General features: G+C 44.5%; 2 protein-coding genes and 1 long non-coding RNA gene across 4 annotated transcripts; 2 read left to right on the forward strand and 1 right to left on the reverse strand.

Moving 5' to 3' along the window:
• The first annotated feature begins 4305 nt into the window (after positions 1-4305).
• Positions 4306-6636, forward strand: LOC120904753 (ejaculatory bulb-specific protein 3-like). The gene is made up of 2 exons (XM_040315043.1): positions 4306-4388; positions 5654-6636. Exon 2 carries the CDS (start codon positions 5684-5686, stop codon positions 6062-6064), a length of 381 nt encoding a protein of 126 aa, XP_040170977.1. The 5' UTR covers positions 4306-4388; positions 5654-5683; the 3' UTR covers positions 6065-6636.
• Positions 6637-8268: 1632 nt separating this feature from the next.
• Positions 8269-16948, reverse strand: LOC120904752 (ejaculatory bulb-specific protein 3-like). Of its 2 annotated transcripts, XM_040315041.1 has the most exons (5): positions 16809-16948; positions 16411-16724; positions 16035-16263; positions 8778-9182; positions 8269-8680 (listed from the first exon to the last, which is right to left on the reverse strand). In XM_040315041.1, the coding sequence occupies exons 4-5, from the start codon at positions 8965-8967 to the stop codon at positions 8364-8366; spliced, it is 507 nt and encodes a 168-aa protein (XP_040170975.1). In that variant the 5' UTR covers positions 8968-9182; positions 16035-16263; positions 16411-16724; positions 16809-16948; the 3' UTR covers positions 8269-8363. The 2 variants fall into 2 exon arrangements, with proteins under 2 accessions (XP_040170975.1, XP_040170976.1); XM_040315042.1 differs by lacking the exon at positions 16411-16724.
• LOC120904754 lies at positions 10619-12605 on the forward strand. Its single transcript, XR_005739819.1, has 3 exons — positions 10619-11170; positions 11239-11455; positions 12428-12605. It is a non-coding gene; the product is annotated as an uncharacterized LOC120904754 (long non-coding RNA).
• Positions 16949-19189: the final 2241 nt, after the last annotated feature.

The following is a 19189-nucleotide window of genomic DNA, read 5'->3' on the forward strand; positions in this document are numbered from 1 at the left end:
CATCATAAACCGAGGTAAATGACGCACACGGAGGCCATTGACTTTAGCCCAAAGAAACCGAAGTGTCATCGAATGTAGTACAGCAGCAGCATCTCGACCTGAGAGCCCCTCACGATCATTAGGAAGATCACTTGGTGGTTTGGTGGTTTGGGCTGTTTGATGATGTTAGATGAGTGAAAAAAACCAACATACACGATCGTGAGCCCGTGCAAAAAAACAAATGGCGTGTAATTTATTATACCTGCGACTAACTGGAAATCGTTTTGGGGTGGAAAATTTCTCACCCTCTTTTTAATCCACCTCTAATTGACCGTCAACAAGCGCGCCGCCGCTCGTGTGGGGTTTGTTTTGTTGGCGTGAAATTGTAAGGAAGCGAGTGAAACAAAACAAAAAAAGCAGCAAGTTGCACAATTAGCACATACTTACTGCAAAGTCTATCGTGTGTCCGTAGGCGTTAAATGGTTCTTACTGTTAATGATCGGTGGGGACGTTAGGGGAGGTGGTTTTGTTCCCCGTCAAACACTGTCAAAAATTGCCGACTTTACCGCTAACCATGCGTAAACAATCTATCCAATCATTGGCAAAAACTGTAATGGAAAAACTATGTGAACACACCAACTTACGGCTAAGTAAGTGGTACCGATCGTTTCCACCGTTAAGATAAGCTGTTTGTCTCTGTCGTTGGAGGTGGTTTTTTGGGGACATTTTCGTAATCGGGCACGTGAGCCAGGGGTTTGCAAAACAACAATAGACAAACACTTACTTCGTTGTCTCACAAGATAAACCTTTTACCGGTTGAGCCCTACAAACAAGCAAATGGGCTTAAGAAATGATCGAAGCAGAAGGGCAAAAGAGACGTTTACTGTTTACTGCGACGATTTAGATTTAAGGTCAATCGTAGTAGGCCATTATCTTCACACTCGACTACCCCACAGTGCATGGTACGATCATTCAGTAATTGATCGATGTTTTACGTGAAATCAACTGCAGATCAACTCGTCTACCAGATAAATGAAGATAAACAACCAAAAATCGGAATGATAAGCCATGCGTAGTTGTAAATATTTGTTTCGAGAGGATAAAAGCGGATAGAAGGCACATAAAAGCGTATGATCGTATTATTTAAAAATGCTTTTTATTTGTCTCCTCTCAGCTGATTTACCATGCTTTCGCTGTATTCAACCGTGACGTAAATGGGCAGTGTCCGTCCGTTTGCTAAAAAACCGCTGTCGCAAAAAAGCGGGTCTGTTTACACACTTCAATCTCAAGCGGGTAGGAGTACGTAGAGCTTTTTGTTTATCCTCTAAATCAGTTTTTAGCCTATGTTTACTTCCTTTGTATGACGAAGGAGAAAATGGCAGAGAGTCCAGAAAGTTTCACTGCCCCAGTAAGATGAGGCGTTATGTGTAGGATTTTGAAGGTGAATCTAATAATAATGAGAAAATCAATTAATTCCGGTAGAAGATTGGAAGCAAAAACCTAAAATCCACCACCCAATTTAAGCTAGAATAGGTTCGATAGAAGATGAAAGTGATCAACAAGTAGTGTAAAAAGCATGCTCTAGCCTCCCGTTCTTTTTTCCACCATAACATCTTCATTTTAGGCACAAAGAATGATCGACAAACTGCCGTGCAGCAGGGTAGAATCAAACATTGAGGGAAGTGTGATTTGCGTAATTTGGCAATTTCGGGCCGGGGGATTTCCCGGAGTAGTTGGTTTCAGAATTGAACAGTCGTTCAAGTGCAGCACAATTTTCGACGGCGGGTAATTATAGCATTATTTTGCGCTTCTAGTTTGCCTTTCTACACTTTAACGCACCCAATTTATATTGCGCATTGCGCGGTTTGATTGTTCGCGCCGCTGTTTATTATTGATCTTTGTTGATCGTGTTTTCCTGTGTTTGGTGTGAGTCGAGTCTAATTACAGTGAGTCATCTAGTGACGTAGACGATGATGGAGAGGCGGATGGAAAATATCATCTCGCTACACACATTTCCTTGTATCGACTTCATTAAAGTCATTCATTCTTTGGGCATTAGTTCTAGCCAATACGTCTTAACCTTAACCTTTTGCATTGTTTTGACCACTTATCAGTTACGGGAGGCAGCTACTTACAGATTCTAATACACGCCGAGCAGAAACAAAAGCTAATTGATAACACTAATTACTGTGGCCGTTTTTCGTGATCGATTACCTCAGCACGCGACGCAAAACGATCGCAGAATATGTATTGGAAACCTTCCAAAGGGCTCTCCGGCGGTGACTAATAACTCCTCTCCCACTCTTTGTGTGTCATTTCCAGTATGAAAAATAGGCCACCAAGATTGTGTTAATTGATCTGTGGAGACCGGCTACCGCTTTTTTGTTCTCCCGTTTTCGCATGCCGTTTGTTCTAGCACAGCCGTCGCCACTGTTTTGCGGTGATTTACCACAGAAAACACCGCTCTAGGCATGGGTGGCGGTGCCGGTGTGGGTGTGTTATGAATTTTAATCAATGCACAGCCGCCGGAGTCTGTTCCAGCGAGGGAGGGCTTTGTCGTCAGTGGGATGGAAAATTATCGTTTACATGACCCTTTCGTGACTGCACGTGGCAAGCAGAGAGATGTGGAAACGGTTATGGATTCTCCTTCCCTGCAGGTCATTTGGAAGGTGTAACAAATAATGGAGTGGCTCGATTATTATTTCACCCGCTCCCCTCGCCTCAAATGGATGGAAAATTCTACTCCGAGACATGTAGAACAAACGATTCTCGCCTTGCTCGTTGCTCGCGCGCCAAGGGTAAGGGTTGTACGAGGCAAGGTCCCAGCCTACTACGACCCAGCGCGTTATGAAATTACCTTCTTCTTTCGGATCATCACGAATCGGGTGAATGTTTTGCTCGATCGCATGTATCATAAATCAATGTAGCGAGGTGTACCTTCGCGCTTGGGCGATGGACCTTCGGCGGTGGCTAGAGCCGTGTGCGATGTGGTTTGGTCCGGTTTTCTCCGGCCGAAAAGGAGGGTTTGAATTTCTCGTCTCGTCGAGTACATTCGGCAAGCATGATTGATATCTTTTTGCCTTAAATTTGGGGAACCCTTTTCGCCGTGGTGTGGCTTTCTTTTCTGCAAGATCCAATGTCTTCGATCTAGCAGGAACTAGCAGGAAGAGGCGATGCAAAAATATTAATCCACCTAGCAGGGTGGCTGCTGAAGCTGACCGTTAAGCGTACCACTTTGATTGACATTTGAAGATTAGCTGGCTTGCTTGACGAATGCGCCAGGCCCCTGGTGCTCCGTTGCTGTTCTGCCAAATTTCTCTCAATCGGTCACTATTTGTCTAAGCGCGTTCGCCGTCGTTCCTAGCAGCTCAGCTTACATTTTGAGTCCGCTTTGCGGGGAACTGGTTTCGGCTCGACGATGGAGACGATTGCAAATCTTCTATCGGCCGCAGCAGACAAGACGCTTGACGAATCCCACACGTCTGGGTGCTACAAGACCAGACGATCGACTAATATTCACCAAAATGGTACACGATTTCACCTTCCCCGGTAAGCTCCTTTGCTTTCGTGTACTTATCAGCGTCTCCGGTCCACCCTCTCACCTCTATTGACCAACCGTTCTCGACCGTGGACGCTGCTGATCATGCTAATTATGCGCTGCGATGGTGAAGATTATGGCACAACATCGTCCCGAGGGCGTTCAAAGGCACAGACATCGCAGCGTCGAGTAGCGTTGAGCCAGCCCCATTGGTCCAAAAATAAATAAAATTAAACAACTTCAACCCACTCGTGGCTCATACAAGTTTGTTTATGCGATGTTCGCGGTCACCCCCGGTCATGGGGATTGGGGAATGGGGGAGGGGAGAGAACCACGAGCGAAGAGTACTTGTAGACGCTGCATGGCAAAGAAGAGCGAACGAATCATACACGTCAAAGAGGATGATGCTGTCGCGATAGCGTGTGTGCGATAAAACAGGAAGGACGATCAGCTGGTGTGGTTGAGCGGGCGAGCCAAGCCACAGCCGAAAAACAGCGAGCGAGCGCGCGACGTCAGGAAACTTCGACCCGAGTGGCGCGAGTGGAACGCCGGCGCAGACAAGCCGGCGGGAAGAAACGCAGCCAAGGCCTGAACGCACGAAAACAGAAACACGAAATAGGAAGCGGGGGACACATACGCCGATACAGAAACAAAAACAAAAACAACAGCAAGAAGGAGCATGACGGTTGAGAAAAGGCCGAGCAGCAGCGGGACCCCCTCGGTTTGCTCGGGAGGGTTTGGTTTGGCGAACAGGGAAGCGAACGAAATATGTTTCGTTCGGTATATAAGCTTGCTCCAGAGCTGCAGATAGTCACAGTTTGGCTTCTGCCTGTATTCAGTGAGCAGCAAACCGAGTTTCACCCCGAAAAGGGTAAGTATTCCCGGTGGCTTGGGCCGAGGAGCTTGGACCCGGCGAAAGATCAAGTGAGGCAGGCAGGGGTAGGCGATCAAGATCGCAAAAGAGTAGATGACAGCTTAATTGGCAACACTGGTTACCGTTTAGTAATTTGTAAACGCTAGTGAAAAGGGGGAAGATATTCTAGGTGAGGCCGTGTAACAATATCCGGGAAAACAATAAGTGTGAGAGTGTGTGCAGTAATTAAAGCTTGAACGGTTTGCGCAATAGTGAGTTGCTTGCTTTAAATGCGGGTTCGTCGCTTTTAGTGCGCCGTTGAAGTCTTTCGTTATTAATGCCAATTGTTGGCAATTGCGGCAGGTAGAAGCGATAGGATAATTGTTCGAAAGGTGTAAATCACTAGGTGATAAGAAGTTAAAGCTATTCTGCGTTTTAGAAAGGAAAAAAGTAACTTTTAAACTAATTGTTTGGATTAGTTCAGCAAGATAATAATTCCCTTCAAGATCATAGCTCGATCATGCCCTTTAAGTATGCGCAATTCCTCCAAACTTTACCACTCCATTCGATAATGTGCTAGGTACACATGTTTACAAACACCATTTGCACGATTCACAGGCTGCTATTTACCCGTCTCCGATCGTCCCGTCGAACCGTTTGCTCGGTGCAAAGTTTGTTTTTTTGCGGCGTTGTCGTTGATTTCTTAGAAATGGGGAAGGTAGAACGTAGATATTCAAAGACACCTCTTTCAGCGCACACACGCACACCCTTCAGAGGACGGTGTAATCAGTGATAACTAGCCAAACTGACTCATCACTTATCGTATGGTGGAGTACCGCTCGCGGCGTACACTTCCCCCTTTACGACCATGGCCCGGCACACGGAACCGATCTCAAAGATCCGCCACGTGGAGCAGCCGGCTTTTGCTGTTTGTGTGTTTGAGTGCGTTTGATTGCTACACAACACAATGCAAGGGTAGTGTGTGACATTAGTAGGTTAGCGGGTTGCCGGAGCGCGCAGCGCATTTGTGTTATTGCCCGTGCCATAGGTCAGACTTGTAAATGGCGGGCACGCGGTGTAGATAGTATATAATTTTGGTCTCAAATGCAGTGATAAAAACACTCAGCTCGGTTTGAGCGAATCGAGTGAAAGAGTTGTTGTGTAGCTGTGAAGTAGTAAACATGGTTTGAGCGTTTTCGCTCACTCGCTAATGTGATCGTGTTTTATCGAACCAGTGTACTAAGAACACCCGTTTTATCATTTGTATTCTCACACAAAAACAGTCAACTAAACCCCCCCTCATCCGTGCAAAGATGAAATTCTTCGTCGTTGTCGCCCTGGCCCTGGTTGCCGCCGTCGCCGCCCAGGATAAGTACACCACCAAGTACGATGGTGTCGATCTGGACGAGATCCTGAAGTCGGACCGTCTGTTCAACAACTACTACAAGTGTCTGATGGATACTGGCCGCTGCACCCCGGACGGTAACGAGCTGAAGCGCATCCTGCCGGACGCCCTCAAGACCGACTGTGCCAAGTGTAGCGAGAAGCAGAAGAGTGGCACCGAGAAGGTGATCAACTACCTGATCGACAACCGCAAGGACCAGTGGGAGAACCTGCAGAAGAAGTACGACCCGGAGAACATCTACGTCAACAAGTACCGCGAGGATGCCAAGAAGAAGGGCATCAACCTGTAAGGAGTGTGCGCTATGTTTTTGTTAGTGTCACAAACAAACGATCTGGACCGCTTGCGCAACGAAATGGGACGTGCGAGATAATGTTTAGGGACTGAATTGACCGTACCGGGCAGGTAAACTGCATACCAGAACCAAGTGCCTCTTTACTTACATTCGCAAAACACACACACAAACACAAACCTACATAACCTACAGCTCAGAACAGCAGTGTTAGTTAGGCCGACGTTTCCAGCCTGTGAAGAGAGAGTGCCGGCGCATTCCTCGAACGGAGCGAACGATCGAGCTCGGCCCCCTCTTCTAATGGTGACCGATACAGTTCGGTGATGTGATATGCGAAGGAAGAGCAGCAAAGCAAGTAGTCGTCGAATCCTATGGGTTCATGAAGCGTTAATAATTTGTTTTAAATGAAAACTCAACCCGCACGATCGTCTGGGCAAGAACAGCAGCGGACAGCGATCAACGGACGGTGTGTTGTGAAGCGGCGTCTTCTGAGCGAACTTTCAACACTTTTAAACTTCATCAGTACACCAATAAACAGAGACAACAAACAGTTTTAACTATAAAAAAAAAAACAAATTGTTCTTATTCTTTATATCTTTCAGTAGTATCTCATATCCAAAATGATCTTTAATATTTTTGTGGTACATAAATCTCTGCCAGAAACATCGGAAGTATTGAAAAAAAAGCTCTCTTAGCAGTAGGTGACCTACTTTAAAAATCGGCTCATGGTTCAGCAGCATCATCTGTAAATACGACCACAGCCCCCTTGCATCGCACCATTTCGGGATCTGTTGCATAATAACATAATTTGTGCAGAGTTTCATCACCTTTCATCCTTCTGCTGCGTGATGCAGCGCATTTCGAAACCAAGCACCCAAGCAGTAATAATAACAACCATTGTTGTATTGGGTGCAGCACAGTTGAAGAAGAGATGGCAACAGGGCGATGCAATCGATGCAGCAGCACCCCAAGTGGGCGCAGAGCTTTCATTTTCTTCCGAAAAAGGAAAGCGGTTTAAGTGTGATGCGTGTGCGGTTGCAGTTGGGGCAGGTGATGGTCGAACAAATTTCGATCATCTTTCCTTTGGCTAAGGTCAGAAGGTTGGATTTTGAGTAGGACTTGGTTGAGTAATGTGTGTGTGTGTGTAAGCCCACCCCTTCGATTTCCTTTATAACGAAGGACAAAAAAGGGTCAATTCAATTGAGCGGCTTGGTCGGGGCAATTATCGATGGGATGTTGTTTTTTGTTGTTGTTGTTGAGAGGGAGGGACAGCTTGAGAGTGTTTAAGAATAACGTGGGTTGGAGAATCGAAGGTGTATTGCGTAAAAAGAGTGATGCAATCAGTGCATGCACAATATACTGACAGAGCACTAAATGCACTAAAAAAATGCACAGGATGAATCATCGAAACCCTCCTTCTAACCCGTTAAACCATGTGTCAGATTCGTTTAGTATGTCCTACTACGGTTTTAATTGCCCTTTTTTATTCTTGCATCTCCTGAGCCATGTGCCAAACCACCATGTCAACTGGAATGGAAATAAAAACGTGCCACTATTAAGTGACTCTCAAAGCGTTTGTTTTTATCCAACCGTACCGTTACGAAAAATCATGCGTCTATCATAAAGGCCAGTTCCGTGCGAAATGTCCCGCTGGCTGTCCTTCGCTAGTTGCAACATACGCCGCTTGTCCACTAGTGGGCATAGATTTGCAGACAGCTTTAGTAGCTCACCCACGGATGAATCATCCGTTGCTGCAGCTGCACTCTTAATGCACGAAAAGCGCTTTTTAATGCCGGCGGTACACGAGGTCGACGCATTTTGGACCAAGTTCGCTGGGCATGAAAAACGATCCAAAACAACGCTCCATTGTACAACGGTGATCGGTCGCGGAGGTCGGACAGAACAGGCGGCAAATTATGACTTTTAGCGTCGAAAACGCATCGCCGACCTTTTTCTTTACTCACGTGCATGGGGCACAGGCACGAGAGTGCCATCTAATGATGGACTGTCTGGGGGGAGGGGAGGAAAGCCGCCATTAGCGAGAAATTGGAGTCGATCGAACTGAGTCCGGCTGAGTTTGTCGTCGCATTGGCACACGGTGGAGCTTGCGCGGTAGAAAATTGCATACTGTAGGAAACTACTTTGTATGTGTCTAGCCACGATTGCACACGCAAATGTGTAGAAATGAAGATTACTACCTAGACTGGCTTTGTATTTGTGTGAATTATTTACGCTATGAAGCGAATGTGATTTTTATTACACACAACTGCAGTACATGGTGGCGTTGCTGCTTCAATTTTCACTCCGCATCCGACTGTCCTTCACGGTGGTCATGATCTTGAGAGTTATGCTCGGTTGCGTGGGCTTCGGTCTCAGTGTCTGCGTCGCCGTCGCCGCTCGACGGTAAGTCGCGGTCTTCCTTCTTCACGTGCTCGGCCAGTGCGTCCGACTGCATGTACTTCCGCCGGTACTCGCCGGTCGGATCGTACAGCTGCTCGAGGATCGCGAAATCGTCCGGCCGGTTGGCGACGATGAACTTGATCACCTTGTCCGAACCGATCCGTTGCTTTTCGGAGCATTTCACGCAATCGCTCATCAGCGCATCGGGAAGGTTGTCTGTTAGGAGGAGTTGGAAGATGATAAAAGTTGAAGCTGGTCGGTTTATGGTCGAGCACGAGCGCGGGGCAAGCCTTTCACGCCCACACCAACCTACCTTTCAGCTCTCGGCCGTCGGGCGTACAAGGACCAACGTGTTTCAGACAGTTCATGTAGTTGTCCATCAAACGTTTGCTGCTGAAAATTTCCTCCAGATCGATGTTATCGTACTTGGTGACGTAGGTTTCGTTCGCTGTTTCACCGAACGCGATCGCCACGAACAGCAACAGTAGTAGAAAGCGCTCCATGACTAAAAAATCACACAGTTTTATCACCACACACGATCACTTTGGCGTTCTTTCAGTTGAGAGTTTTGCGGACGAACAACCACAGCATCTGCTTATGGATGGCAGTTTTATATGCCAGCTGAATGGCAATTTAGTCAAATTAGCCACTGATAAGTCTGGATACATAAACGAATAATCGATGGTACAGACCGTGCGTGCTGCAATTCAATCAATTTCTGTAATAGGCAATAACATTATTATCACCTTGCATTCAACCTAGCATTGAAAGTAATTGTTTTGTTTTCATATGGTAGATGAAGCACGATATCATCATAAATTGATAAGTCAGTTGTAGAAGAAAACTATAGAAACATTTTTTTGTTACTTATTGTAGGATTCAAGTTAATGAGTAGTCCCACAGAACAGTTTCTGATACTGAATGATAAAGTCAATCCCGTTTGAATAAGCACTGGAAGCTATGTAGGGAAATGCATATTGTTGTGAAACGTTAAATTAAGTGTTTAAAATTCGCGATTTACTAAAGAAGATTTCAAACCCTTTGTTTGTAGAGCGAGATATTAAATTGCATATGTTACAGGCGCAAACGAATGTATCACAATGGAAGCATATAGTTCAGGCGTTTAATACTCCGGTCGCGGCTTGCATGCAATATTGGAACGATTATTGCGTACGATGTGTTTGAAAAGTATCATCAGTGTGTTATTTTACTAAAAAAGATAAAATAACAGTAATGAAAAGCTTTTCAGGCCACATTCAAAGGTTGAGTTTTTGATTTTGAGGAAGAATAATCCTTCTAAGAATAATCATTGACGGGAACAAACCAAAAAATAAGTTAGATACCGACACAATCAGCTGATAACCGTCAATGAACCCACGTACAAATAGTGGCCCAATAAACCGCATTGCACCATTCTCACATTTCAATCCGCATCATTCTAAAACGTTGTCCATTTATTTTGATTTACGAATTTCTTTCACCGCGACGACGCACGTTGTCCGAACCAGTTAGCAGTTCGGCTGGTTGAAGATTGATATTAGCAGCTCACATGCCTGTCCGATGCGGCCTGACACGCCCTGGTAAGACGGCGGGAGAACGATGCAGTAGCGCACGTTGTTTGCCATTGAGAACATTAAGTAGCGCTAATGTTTGAAATTAAGTGACTCAGTACATGCGCGCCTCGAGACATGGAGACGTTATGGAAATGGGAAACGAACACAATTGTCACGATAGCATAATTGATTGAGCATGTTTAGGATGTTACGGTAGCTCGTGCGCTTTCAAACGAGAACGTGACCAACATAATTGAAAGAACATTGGAGAGTTGAAAAAAGAACAAAATAAGGAAATAAACTAAACAAACAAACTTGTCAGCAAATCAGAACAAAACGCATCCTACTGTCAATCTCGGGTTAATCTTGTTCTCGAAAGTTCCCCTAGACACGACGCAAATCGAATGGAGATTTCAATTTAAATGATAAAGCAGCAATTTAGCGTCGGCAGCGCCAGACCAAGGGTCTGGGCTAAATCCAATCAGCTGACCGTCTTGTGGTGGAAGCAGCGTGTTCCATCCCTAAACTCCACAGTGATCTTGCTCCGCTTAGCATTGTCCTATGTTTACCGAGTGAGTAAAGCGAGGGACTGGCGTAAGGTGTGATTTTGACTGCCATTCAATGTTTCAACGGCAACCGTAAGTCGAGTGGCAAGCGCGGACAGGCCGAATGACGAAGCGTAAGAAAAGGCACTCATAATTCTAGCGACGAGCAACGATCGTCCATCCCCCTTGTGCTTCGCCTGTGACGTGCGTAATCGAGCTCGATCGAGGGGACGCTTTGCGCAAAGGAGGCGCAGAACAGGGAAGCTCAATTGTGCAAAAGACTCGCGGCCGCACTCAGTACGCGTTCGATTATCGCACCGAGTGAAGCGTCGCACAACGTTCACAACTTGCGCGTCGTGTGGTTTTGGGCGATTCCATTCGTCGGTGACACAAAACGTGCTCTGTTTGTAACTGTCTGTTGATATTAGAGTATCCTGAACACAGTAGAACAATGGCCACTATTGGAAGCCGAATCGTGCTAGTGCTGTTTTGTATCGTGCTAGGGAATTTCGTACTGTTTCACGATCGTGAGCGGATCGTTCTCGCGCAGTACATCGAAGATGAAACGTCATTACGCGGGCTCGACTTTCTTGGTGATTCGCCCAAAGGTGTGTCTAGAATGAGTGTGTGTTGAGGAAAAAATGAGTAACTATATGTTATTGTATCTTTCTCGTAGGACTTTTTGGACGATGGCACTCCGAGAAGCAATATTTGAGACGCTTGCACCTCGATCGTACGGGTGAATGATGGATGACCTTGAAATGCAACCGTCTCTCTAGTGCTTCTATCAATCGAAAGCAGGTTTATCGAATACTCAGGACAATTGAAATTCGATCCCAATGGATGCCACAACACATGTATGAGACTGAGCTGATGATTTCAGAACCAAGGTGGTAAGTATCATTGAACGATGTTTGCTTTGAATCTCTCCCGATGTCTCCGCGTGTATTTCTTTTTTGGCAAAAGGAAGCGTGTTAACGGCGGTGATATCAACCCTCCTGTGTGTTCATGGTTGATTAAAGTAATTGTTATTCCATATTTGACCGCTGTCTGGCCAGTTCCGACCAGTCGTGTGCGGCCTGGTGTTATAATCCGTGTCATTGACTTGGCGATGGTTTGGAACGGTTTGTTGACCGTTGCAATCGATGTCACACGCTGTTGGCAAGTTTTACCGTTTAATTGGAAAGGTCAATGTTTGTTTGGTGGTGTATTTTGGCGGGGCTGCCAAGCAAACAGAAAATTGGGAATGCTGAATATTCCACTCGTTTCACACTCGGATTCTTTAAGGATTTAAGAAACAAAACCATACACTATATCATTTAACAATGTTTGCCTAACGCTTCAAAGTCATTGTATTGACCGTTTAGAGGTCACAAAGAGACGTTCAGATTTAAAAAAAAGTGCTACTTCAGTTTTGGAACTCCATACTAGAGGTTAGCCACAAAAGCTTTACACTCATCATTGGTACAAGAAGTACCATATTCGTTCAGCAAAAAATAAACTTCACACACTTTTTTCTCCACCGTTTATCGACGAGCAGCAATTACGCGCATCCATTGTTCTGGTGTCTCGTGCTGTACGTACAAAGTTGGGCTATGCTGTGATACGCAGAAAGAACCTCGTCTTATTGAGCATACTTAACGCAAAGGGTTGAAACGTTCGTTTCGGTATAATTTTGTGCCCATCCAATGTCCAATAATGGACACTCATGCTCTGACGTCAGAATTTACTTCGAGTTCAGCTCGAATTATTCGTGTGGGTTTTAAATGATAGATAGGGAGTTGTCGATCGTTACGGGTGTTTCTTTAGTTTTGTTACCAGAGCGGAAATACTTATGATGGACCATATTTTGGATCTATTTACAGGGATGAATTACCTTAGGATAAAGCCATCCAGGAGTGTTGCAAGTTATCAACGAAAGAAATTAAATATAATTAGTTTTAGGTTGTACTGTCGAAGTTTGTGTGTTATATGATGAAGATATGAATATAGTTTAAAACTCATAATTGAAGTTCAATAAAAAATAATATTTGTAAAAACCTATACGATGTTTGTTTGTCTAATAAATGCTGATGTTGAATGTTAATTGCATTCGAAAAAAACATGTTTTTTTTTTGTACAGTTAATGTTAAATTGATCTAATTTTAAAACTGGCTATAAAAACAGCAACATGAAAGCTATTTTTAGAATAACATCAATTTCGCCTGAACGTTATGCTATCGCGGTAACATATTGCAGATTGCGCCTGCAGGGTATGCAACGTGAGAGGGAAGCGTTTCACGCTAAACGCTATGAAACGTTCGTTCCATAAAAAACGACACGACCAGCTTTATTCAAATTTGATGGCGATTTTTTGTGCATTTCTAAATACGATTAACATTCACAAAAGTCCTCCGTTATTCTCTTTTGATAATAGGCCGCATCTGTTTTCTATTCATGGGTCGATAACACAACAGGAAATTATGCTGTCTGTGAATCACGGTGAACAGTTAGGGGTTTGTTGACGGAAGCGAATGTGCGATACAGTTATGCAATAACATAAACAAAGATTTTTTTTAACTTTCGAATGACTAGCAACTGTATGCAGATGATACAAGTCAATTCAAAGCTAGTGTCCAATAGCAAATATCAAACAAAGCTGGTCAGAAAAGTGTGAAGGTCCAATGTTTGAAAATTTGATTTAAAATGAACAAAATATGTACGCGTATGTTGATTCATGCTCGATGAAAATAAGTACACATCTTCTAGCAGGCAGATCTATTATTTTCCATTCATAATCTTCATCTCTTTTCATACAAAATACGTGTAGCGAAGAAGGTTACACGCATCATTAAGCCTATAGAGCGTCATGTTTCTCGTCGATGCTGATGAAAATGCTCTGATGCTGATGATAATTATTATGGCCAATGGTTAAGCTGCTTCGAAAAGTTTGCCTGACGACAGTTTGCCGATTTCTCAAAAACGGCGCTCACACCGCTACCAGGTACTTCCGTGCAGCAGCAGCTTCCTCATTTCCGGTCCACATTGTGGCACGAAAGAGAGGCGGTACAATTCGGCTGCTGTAATTTAAAATTTGTAGCCTCAAAGTCAATCTAATTTTCGGTTTCAACCGGCCCGCCGCTCGGTGTTGGGACGTTCAATTACATCCTACAAACGCTTGATTTGGAAACCTCAAGCCTACTGGCCGCTCCATTGGGCGAATGGTAATAATAATTGTCACTGTTTTGTGCACGGAGCTTCGAGCTCATTATAGCATTCGTCAGCATGTTTTCGCTGCACTTTACAGCTGTACACGAGAAGCGCAGGTTTGTGCATCTACGATCTGCGTAGCAAAATGTGCAAATGGGTTAAGGTCGCCTGAGTATTGGGAGATGCGAAATTACAGTATCATGCGCAAATATCTACGTGAAACACGAGCACAAAACACGGTGGTGACGTAAGTTGTGTCCTTCTTAGATAGTATTTTGTAGTAATTAACTGTGAAATAGGACGCATGAATGTGTTTGATGTCCTTAAGGTGGAATTGCTTCCCAATGCTTCCGGGTAGTTGAGCTTCAGATTCAATTTGAAGAATTTGATTCATGAGATTGGATATACTTTCGCAGAATAATGTACTATTCTACAATCCTTCTTCCCAGTAGATGTTCTTGTTTGAATTATGTCAAGTTGTGCAGTGTCATAAAAGCTGTAAATTTCAAATCTGTAGGATTTGTCAGTAAGGAAAGGTGACATATTGTTATTACTTTGGAGCTTAAGGAAAGCTATAATCTCCTTTTCAGTATGCTAATATCCCTCACCAAACCGCACCGATGCTGTAGACCATCGTTGCACTTTCTGTCCTGTGAACCGTGGCGTTGAGCTTATTTTTCTCCCATTAACTATAAAACCGGTCCATTGAAATCTCGTCAGCCAAAAAACTTTCAGCCACATACGGTGTCGGGCTTGTGATTTCTGCGGTCAGCGTCTCCTGCCGGACAAGCGCAGGTTATGGGTCGTTACCTCCCGTGCTGTAGGCTCCATCGGATCGGAGGGGAAAGGTTTGAGGGTGAGCTTTTCGTAAGCCACAGCCATCACAGCCACAACGGCCAACTTGCGAAACCCAGACGGAACAGTCAGCCGTGGCGCCAGGCCCGGCAGAATGAGGAAAACAAAAGTGCTAGCCTCTCAGTTAAAAGCAAGAGGTCATGGTGGGTTGTGGTTGGGTTTTATTTTCTTCGCTTTCAATTTTGGAGATGGAGGAGAAGGAACAAAAAAAAAAAAGATGTCAAAAGGTAACGCGAAGGGCGTATCGATTGATGGCGATGGGTGTGAGGATATTTCTTTTTTATCGCCTTACGTTCCAGAGAATTCTCTACACAACACATAAAGGTTCGCTTCTGATGCTTTGAAAGCGATAAAAAAACATCGCTTGAACTGACATGGCTGCTGATGTTTGCCCCACCTGTTGCACCGCGAAACACTTCCCAAGGGCAGAATGGAAATGTGCAGAGTGCGGGATGATATTTTCATTAGCAAAGCAGGATATTTAATAAAGCTGATGAAACGTTAAACGGATCAATCAAATTTCGCAAGGTAAGGGAAGCTGCGGTTAGTAATAAACTGATGAGCAGCAGCAGCTGCAAGGGTAAGAAAATGCAATCTAATGGAAATAAACTCTAACGATACCGGATCAATCGATCCGTGGTTGGTTTCTAGTGGTGGATAGCCTTGCTATGAGCGCTTGCCATTTCATATTACCTTTTCCTACTTTTCGTATCGAGATCTAGCACTATGTGATTGGAGTTCGGTAACTGTCTATCAGTCGTTCTACTGACGTCAGTGGCGTCCTCCTTACGAAGCCGGTTTAACTCCCTTCTGTTCTAACCAACAGGAGGTGCCAGACATGTTGGGGGCAGGTTTTTCATTTACAAATTACAGGTTACCTAACAGAATATTCAACAATCGGCTATGGATCGAGGTGCTGGCAGTGAATTCCTGCTTGCATTGTAATGTCAACAGAGGATAGGATAAGATCGTGACATTTTTGAGTAATTGTGACTAGAAGATGTACTAAGCACTTTGTTACGTCGTGATTCTAGCAAAAGAATGAAAAAAGATAAATGTGTGCCCTTTTTACGGTCAATTAATTCTTCTCCTACAATTGACAATGACTCCTTAGCATTGTTGTGCACTGAGCGTATATGTATCTCAGTTGTTTACTAAGCAGTACGGAATGTAAGAGAGATCACCCGGAAGGTATGTAACGTTATTTCCGTACCGCGCAAATATCACCAGAACGTGAACATGATGACTCCACTCAATCATATCCCATTGAGCTGGCCATTCCAAGTCTTCCATCCATCAAGTGGCCTGTGTACTATTTGTCAATCTTCCGAAACTAGAATACCTTCCACCCATTCTAGTTCGGCCCATTGATTGGTACTTGAGTCTCTAGTGAAGAGTATTTAGCATGCAGAGAACAACAACACTTACGGATACCGCACGACAGATTCTGTGAGTCTTCTGGTCAGCGTTTATTGGATTGGTCGTTGGACTTTGATTGTTGGGTTCTTTGGGTTCCGAAAAATTGCTGACACGCCATCGCAAACAAAGCCGCCACACCGCGGGTTATGGACGGCCATTTCCAGTGTCTTCTTCACGTACCTTTTGTGTGGTACGGAAACGAGATGCGATCTTTCCAGCTGGCTTCAACAGGGTGTCTCTGTAATAAAAACAAAAAGTGCGTGAGAGGGTGCGGAAGCCCGGTCGTTCTTGGCAGACGGGGTTTATGCTACAAACTGTCGTTCTTGGGCTCTCAGGCAAACAGTGCACGCGACGGACGTGTCTCGGTACGCTTGAGTACACTTACCACCGCCGAGTCGTTCAACCCACCCAGCCAGAGATTGAACGAGTGTTTGGAGGGAGGTACATAGATTCGTGTATATTTGCTGGCCACTAAAACGTGGAAGTTAAGAACTGCAGCTCAGCAGAGAGCTTTGCTTCTTCTTTGCTCGCGCTCTACTATTTAGACAATGAGCGTTGCGGACTTTCGGGGAAGTATGATTGTCTGTTTTCCTGATTTTCAATTGCTCCCGTGTGTTCGCATAATGCGTACACAAATGGGAGGGGATGGCAACAACTCCCTTAAGTGGACAGTTTGGCATGTGCAAACATTTGTACAGGCTGCTTCGGGCGAAGGTATTTATTAGTGAGGTAGCCATTAATGGGGCTGTAACAGTACGTTCGGATGTGTCGGAGTTTTTTTACCTGTTCTGGAATGCGGCTTGGAATGGGAGGACAAAAGCGCTGAAGCACTGATTTCGCAATATTCCATCAAGATAACGAATTTTCGATTCAAAGATTTTAATCCACTTGGTTGGTAGCTTACCACACCTTGGTCAGTACAGTCGGTGACAGGATCCTTCTCCCGCCGCCTTGGATGACACTTGAACAAAATATCTTCAAAAAAACAGTCGAGTCATACTTTTACAAAAGTTCGTTAAATATAATTTGCACTTCGGAAGCTGTGCGCAGTAGACCATGACCGAGTGGTGCAAGCTGAAGAAATGAATTTCAAGGAATCGCAACCCGGACACGGCCGTGGATGGTGTAAGCTCTACTTTAACAAAAGAAGCCAGCAAGTCATTTCAACCACAATTGCCCGTATCTGCTCTCTTGCATAAGCTGCCAGTCGACAAATCGACTAACGATTGGTTGAACAGCACTTCGTTTGCAGCGAGACAGGCCTCCGGATGAGTGAAAGTGTGAGGTACAGATCAGCGGAACCGAACAGAAGAAAGTACACTGGATGACCTTGGTTTGGAGAGGAGGTGAGTTCTCATTTTTCATTTTTTTAGATCGCTACAAGGGACGTGAGCTATTTTTTGTTTGTTGTTCTTTTCGCGCAACAAAAATCAATCTGTATGGTGTCTGTTGGGCGGAGAATGAGAGAGCAACACCCCATACTTAAACTCTGAAAAAAAACCCTACAGCTGGATAAGGTGTTTAATTTATTGGCGTTTGCTTTTGGCGCAGCAACCGTTTTGGCGCCTCTTCCTACAGTCATCATAAGTCGATCAATGACGCAAATGGACTACCGATTCGAGAAGAATCTTCCGATTGCGCGTTGGTCTGATTTTTTTTTCGGGTGTCTCGAATGCTTCAGAAGCATTTTATGTTTGAATTCGATCAAGTGGCAAAATGTAGATAGCACGCTTTTTTACGCCGGGATATGTGTGTGCTGGATAGCAATGGCAATTTGGTGTGGTTTGTTGCAATTAAAAATGATTGAATGCAAAGATGTGCGGTTTGATCGTTTCTTCATCCAGAAGAAAAGGGTGTTTGACCTCACTACACTACATTACGATCAAAGTTCAAAATCTGAAGTGGAAGAGCTGGAATTGGAAACAATTTTTGAGGGGTATGCGGAATGATTTCAGCAGTAAAATAATAATCTCTTTTTCACAACAAATGCATGGGGTATTATAAATGATCATACATACCGTTTGCTCCAATTACTGGAAGGTGTGGTGACAATCGTTATTACTTTCACCCAGAATTGAATCGTTCAAACATAATACGGCCCATGGCGCACCCATTCGACAACGAAAGGTGACCCAATAAACGACCGCATGGATTGGGAGATTGGTTGGGTCACTGGGGCACCCATACCTTCGGCCGCGCCATGGTGTTGTTAATGTCGCTGTAAATAATCATCAACGCGTTCTGCCGGTGGCAGCGGAAGCGTACTGGCTACACTTTTGCACTGCAATTTATGCATCCATTTATCTTCCTAGCGAGCGTGCACGGTCGAGTTTTATGACCGTGCAACACATTATGACGTCCGATGGAACGTTTGGTTGTCGCGAGCGAAGCTTACAAGCTCGTCCCGGTGTGTGTGTGTGTGTGTGTGTGTGTGTGTGTGTGTGTGTGTGTGTGTGTGTGTGTGTGTGTGTCCATTAGAGGTGCGGTGCGGTTAGTTGCTGGATGGGATAGACTAAAGTCTGGTCTCGGGGAGGGGATTGGCATCGTTCCGTTATCGATTCCGTTGGCATACCGAACCACGGTACGGAAACGTCCCGCGGGATAACGTAGCTTTCTAAAAGTCATGTTTCATTTCTTCCTGATCGTTAGGCGCTTGGTTGTGTGTGTGTGGCTTGAGGCTCTCGTTTCCGGAAAGGAGTTTTTTTTTTGGCTGATGCAAACGAATGGGAGAGAAGTGGAACATTCAATCGGTATTCGCGGAAGTGGATTGATTGTGGAAATCTTTTTTTCCACATCATCGTGCCGAAACATACGTTTAGAAAGCCATGGATAGGACGATAACGATTGGACCGTATTCCATGAAACGATTAGAATGGCTTAATTGACTTTTGAAGCTTTTTTGACAAAGTAGGAAATGCTTTTAGGGCCGAAGAGAAACGCTAGTGGATTGAGTGTGGGGCAATCTGTGTTAGTTGGATGATACTCATTGTCTAAAAGTGTGGATTAGTTGGATGATACTCATTGTCGTATAATGTAAAGGCTAAAAAATCCACATTTTACAATACTTCACTTTGAATTACTATGAAATAATGACAACACTATAGCATGCTCCTTACAAAAAACAATAATTAAATGATTTAATTGGAAAACGAAGGGAAACAATG

Source organism: Anopheles arabiensis, chromosome 3 (genome assembly GCF_016920715.1).
Source record: "Anopheles arabiensis isolate DONGOLA chromosome 3, AaraD3, whole genome shotgun sequence".
Taxonomy (NCBI): Eukaryota; Metazoa; Arthropoda; class Insecta; order Diptera; family Culicidae; genus Anopheles; species Anopheles arabiensis.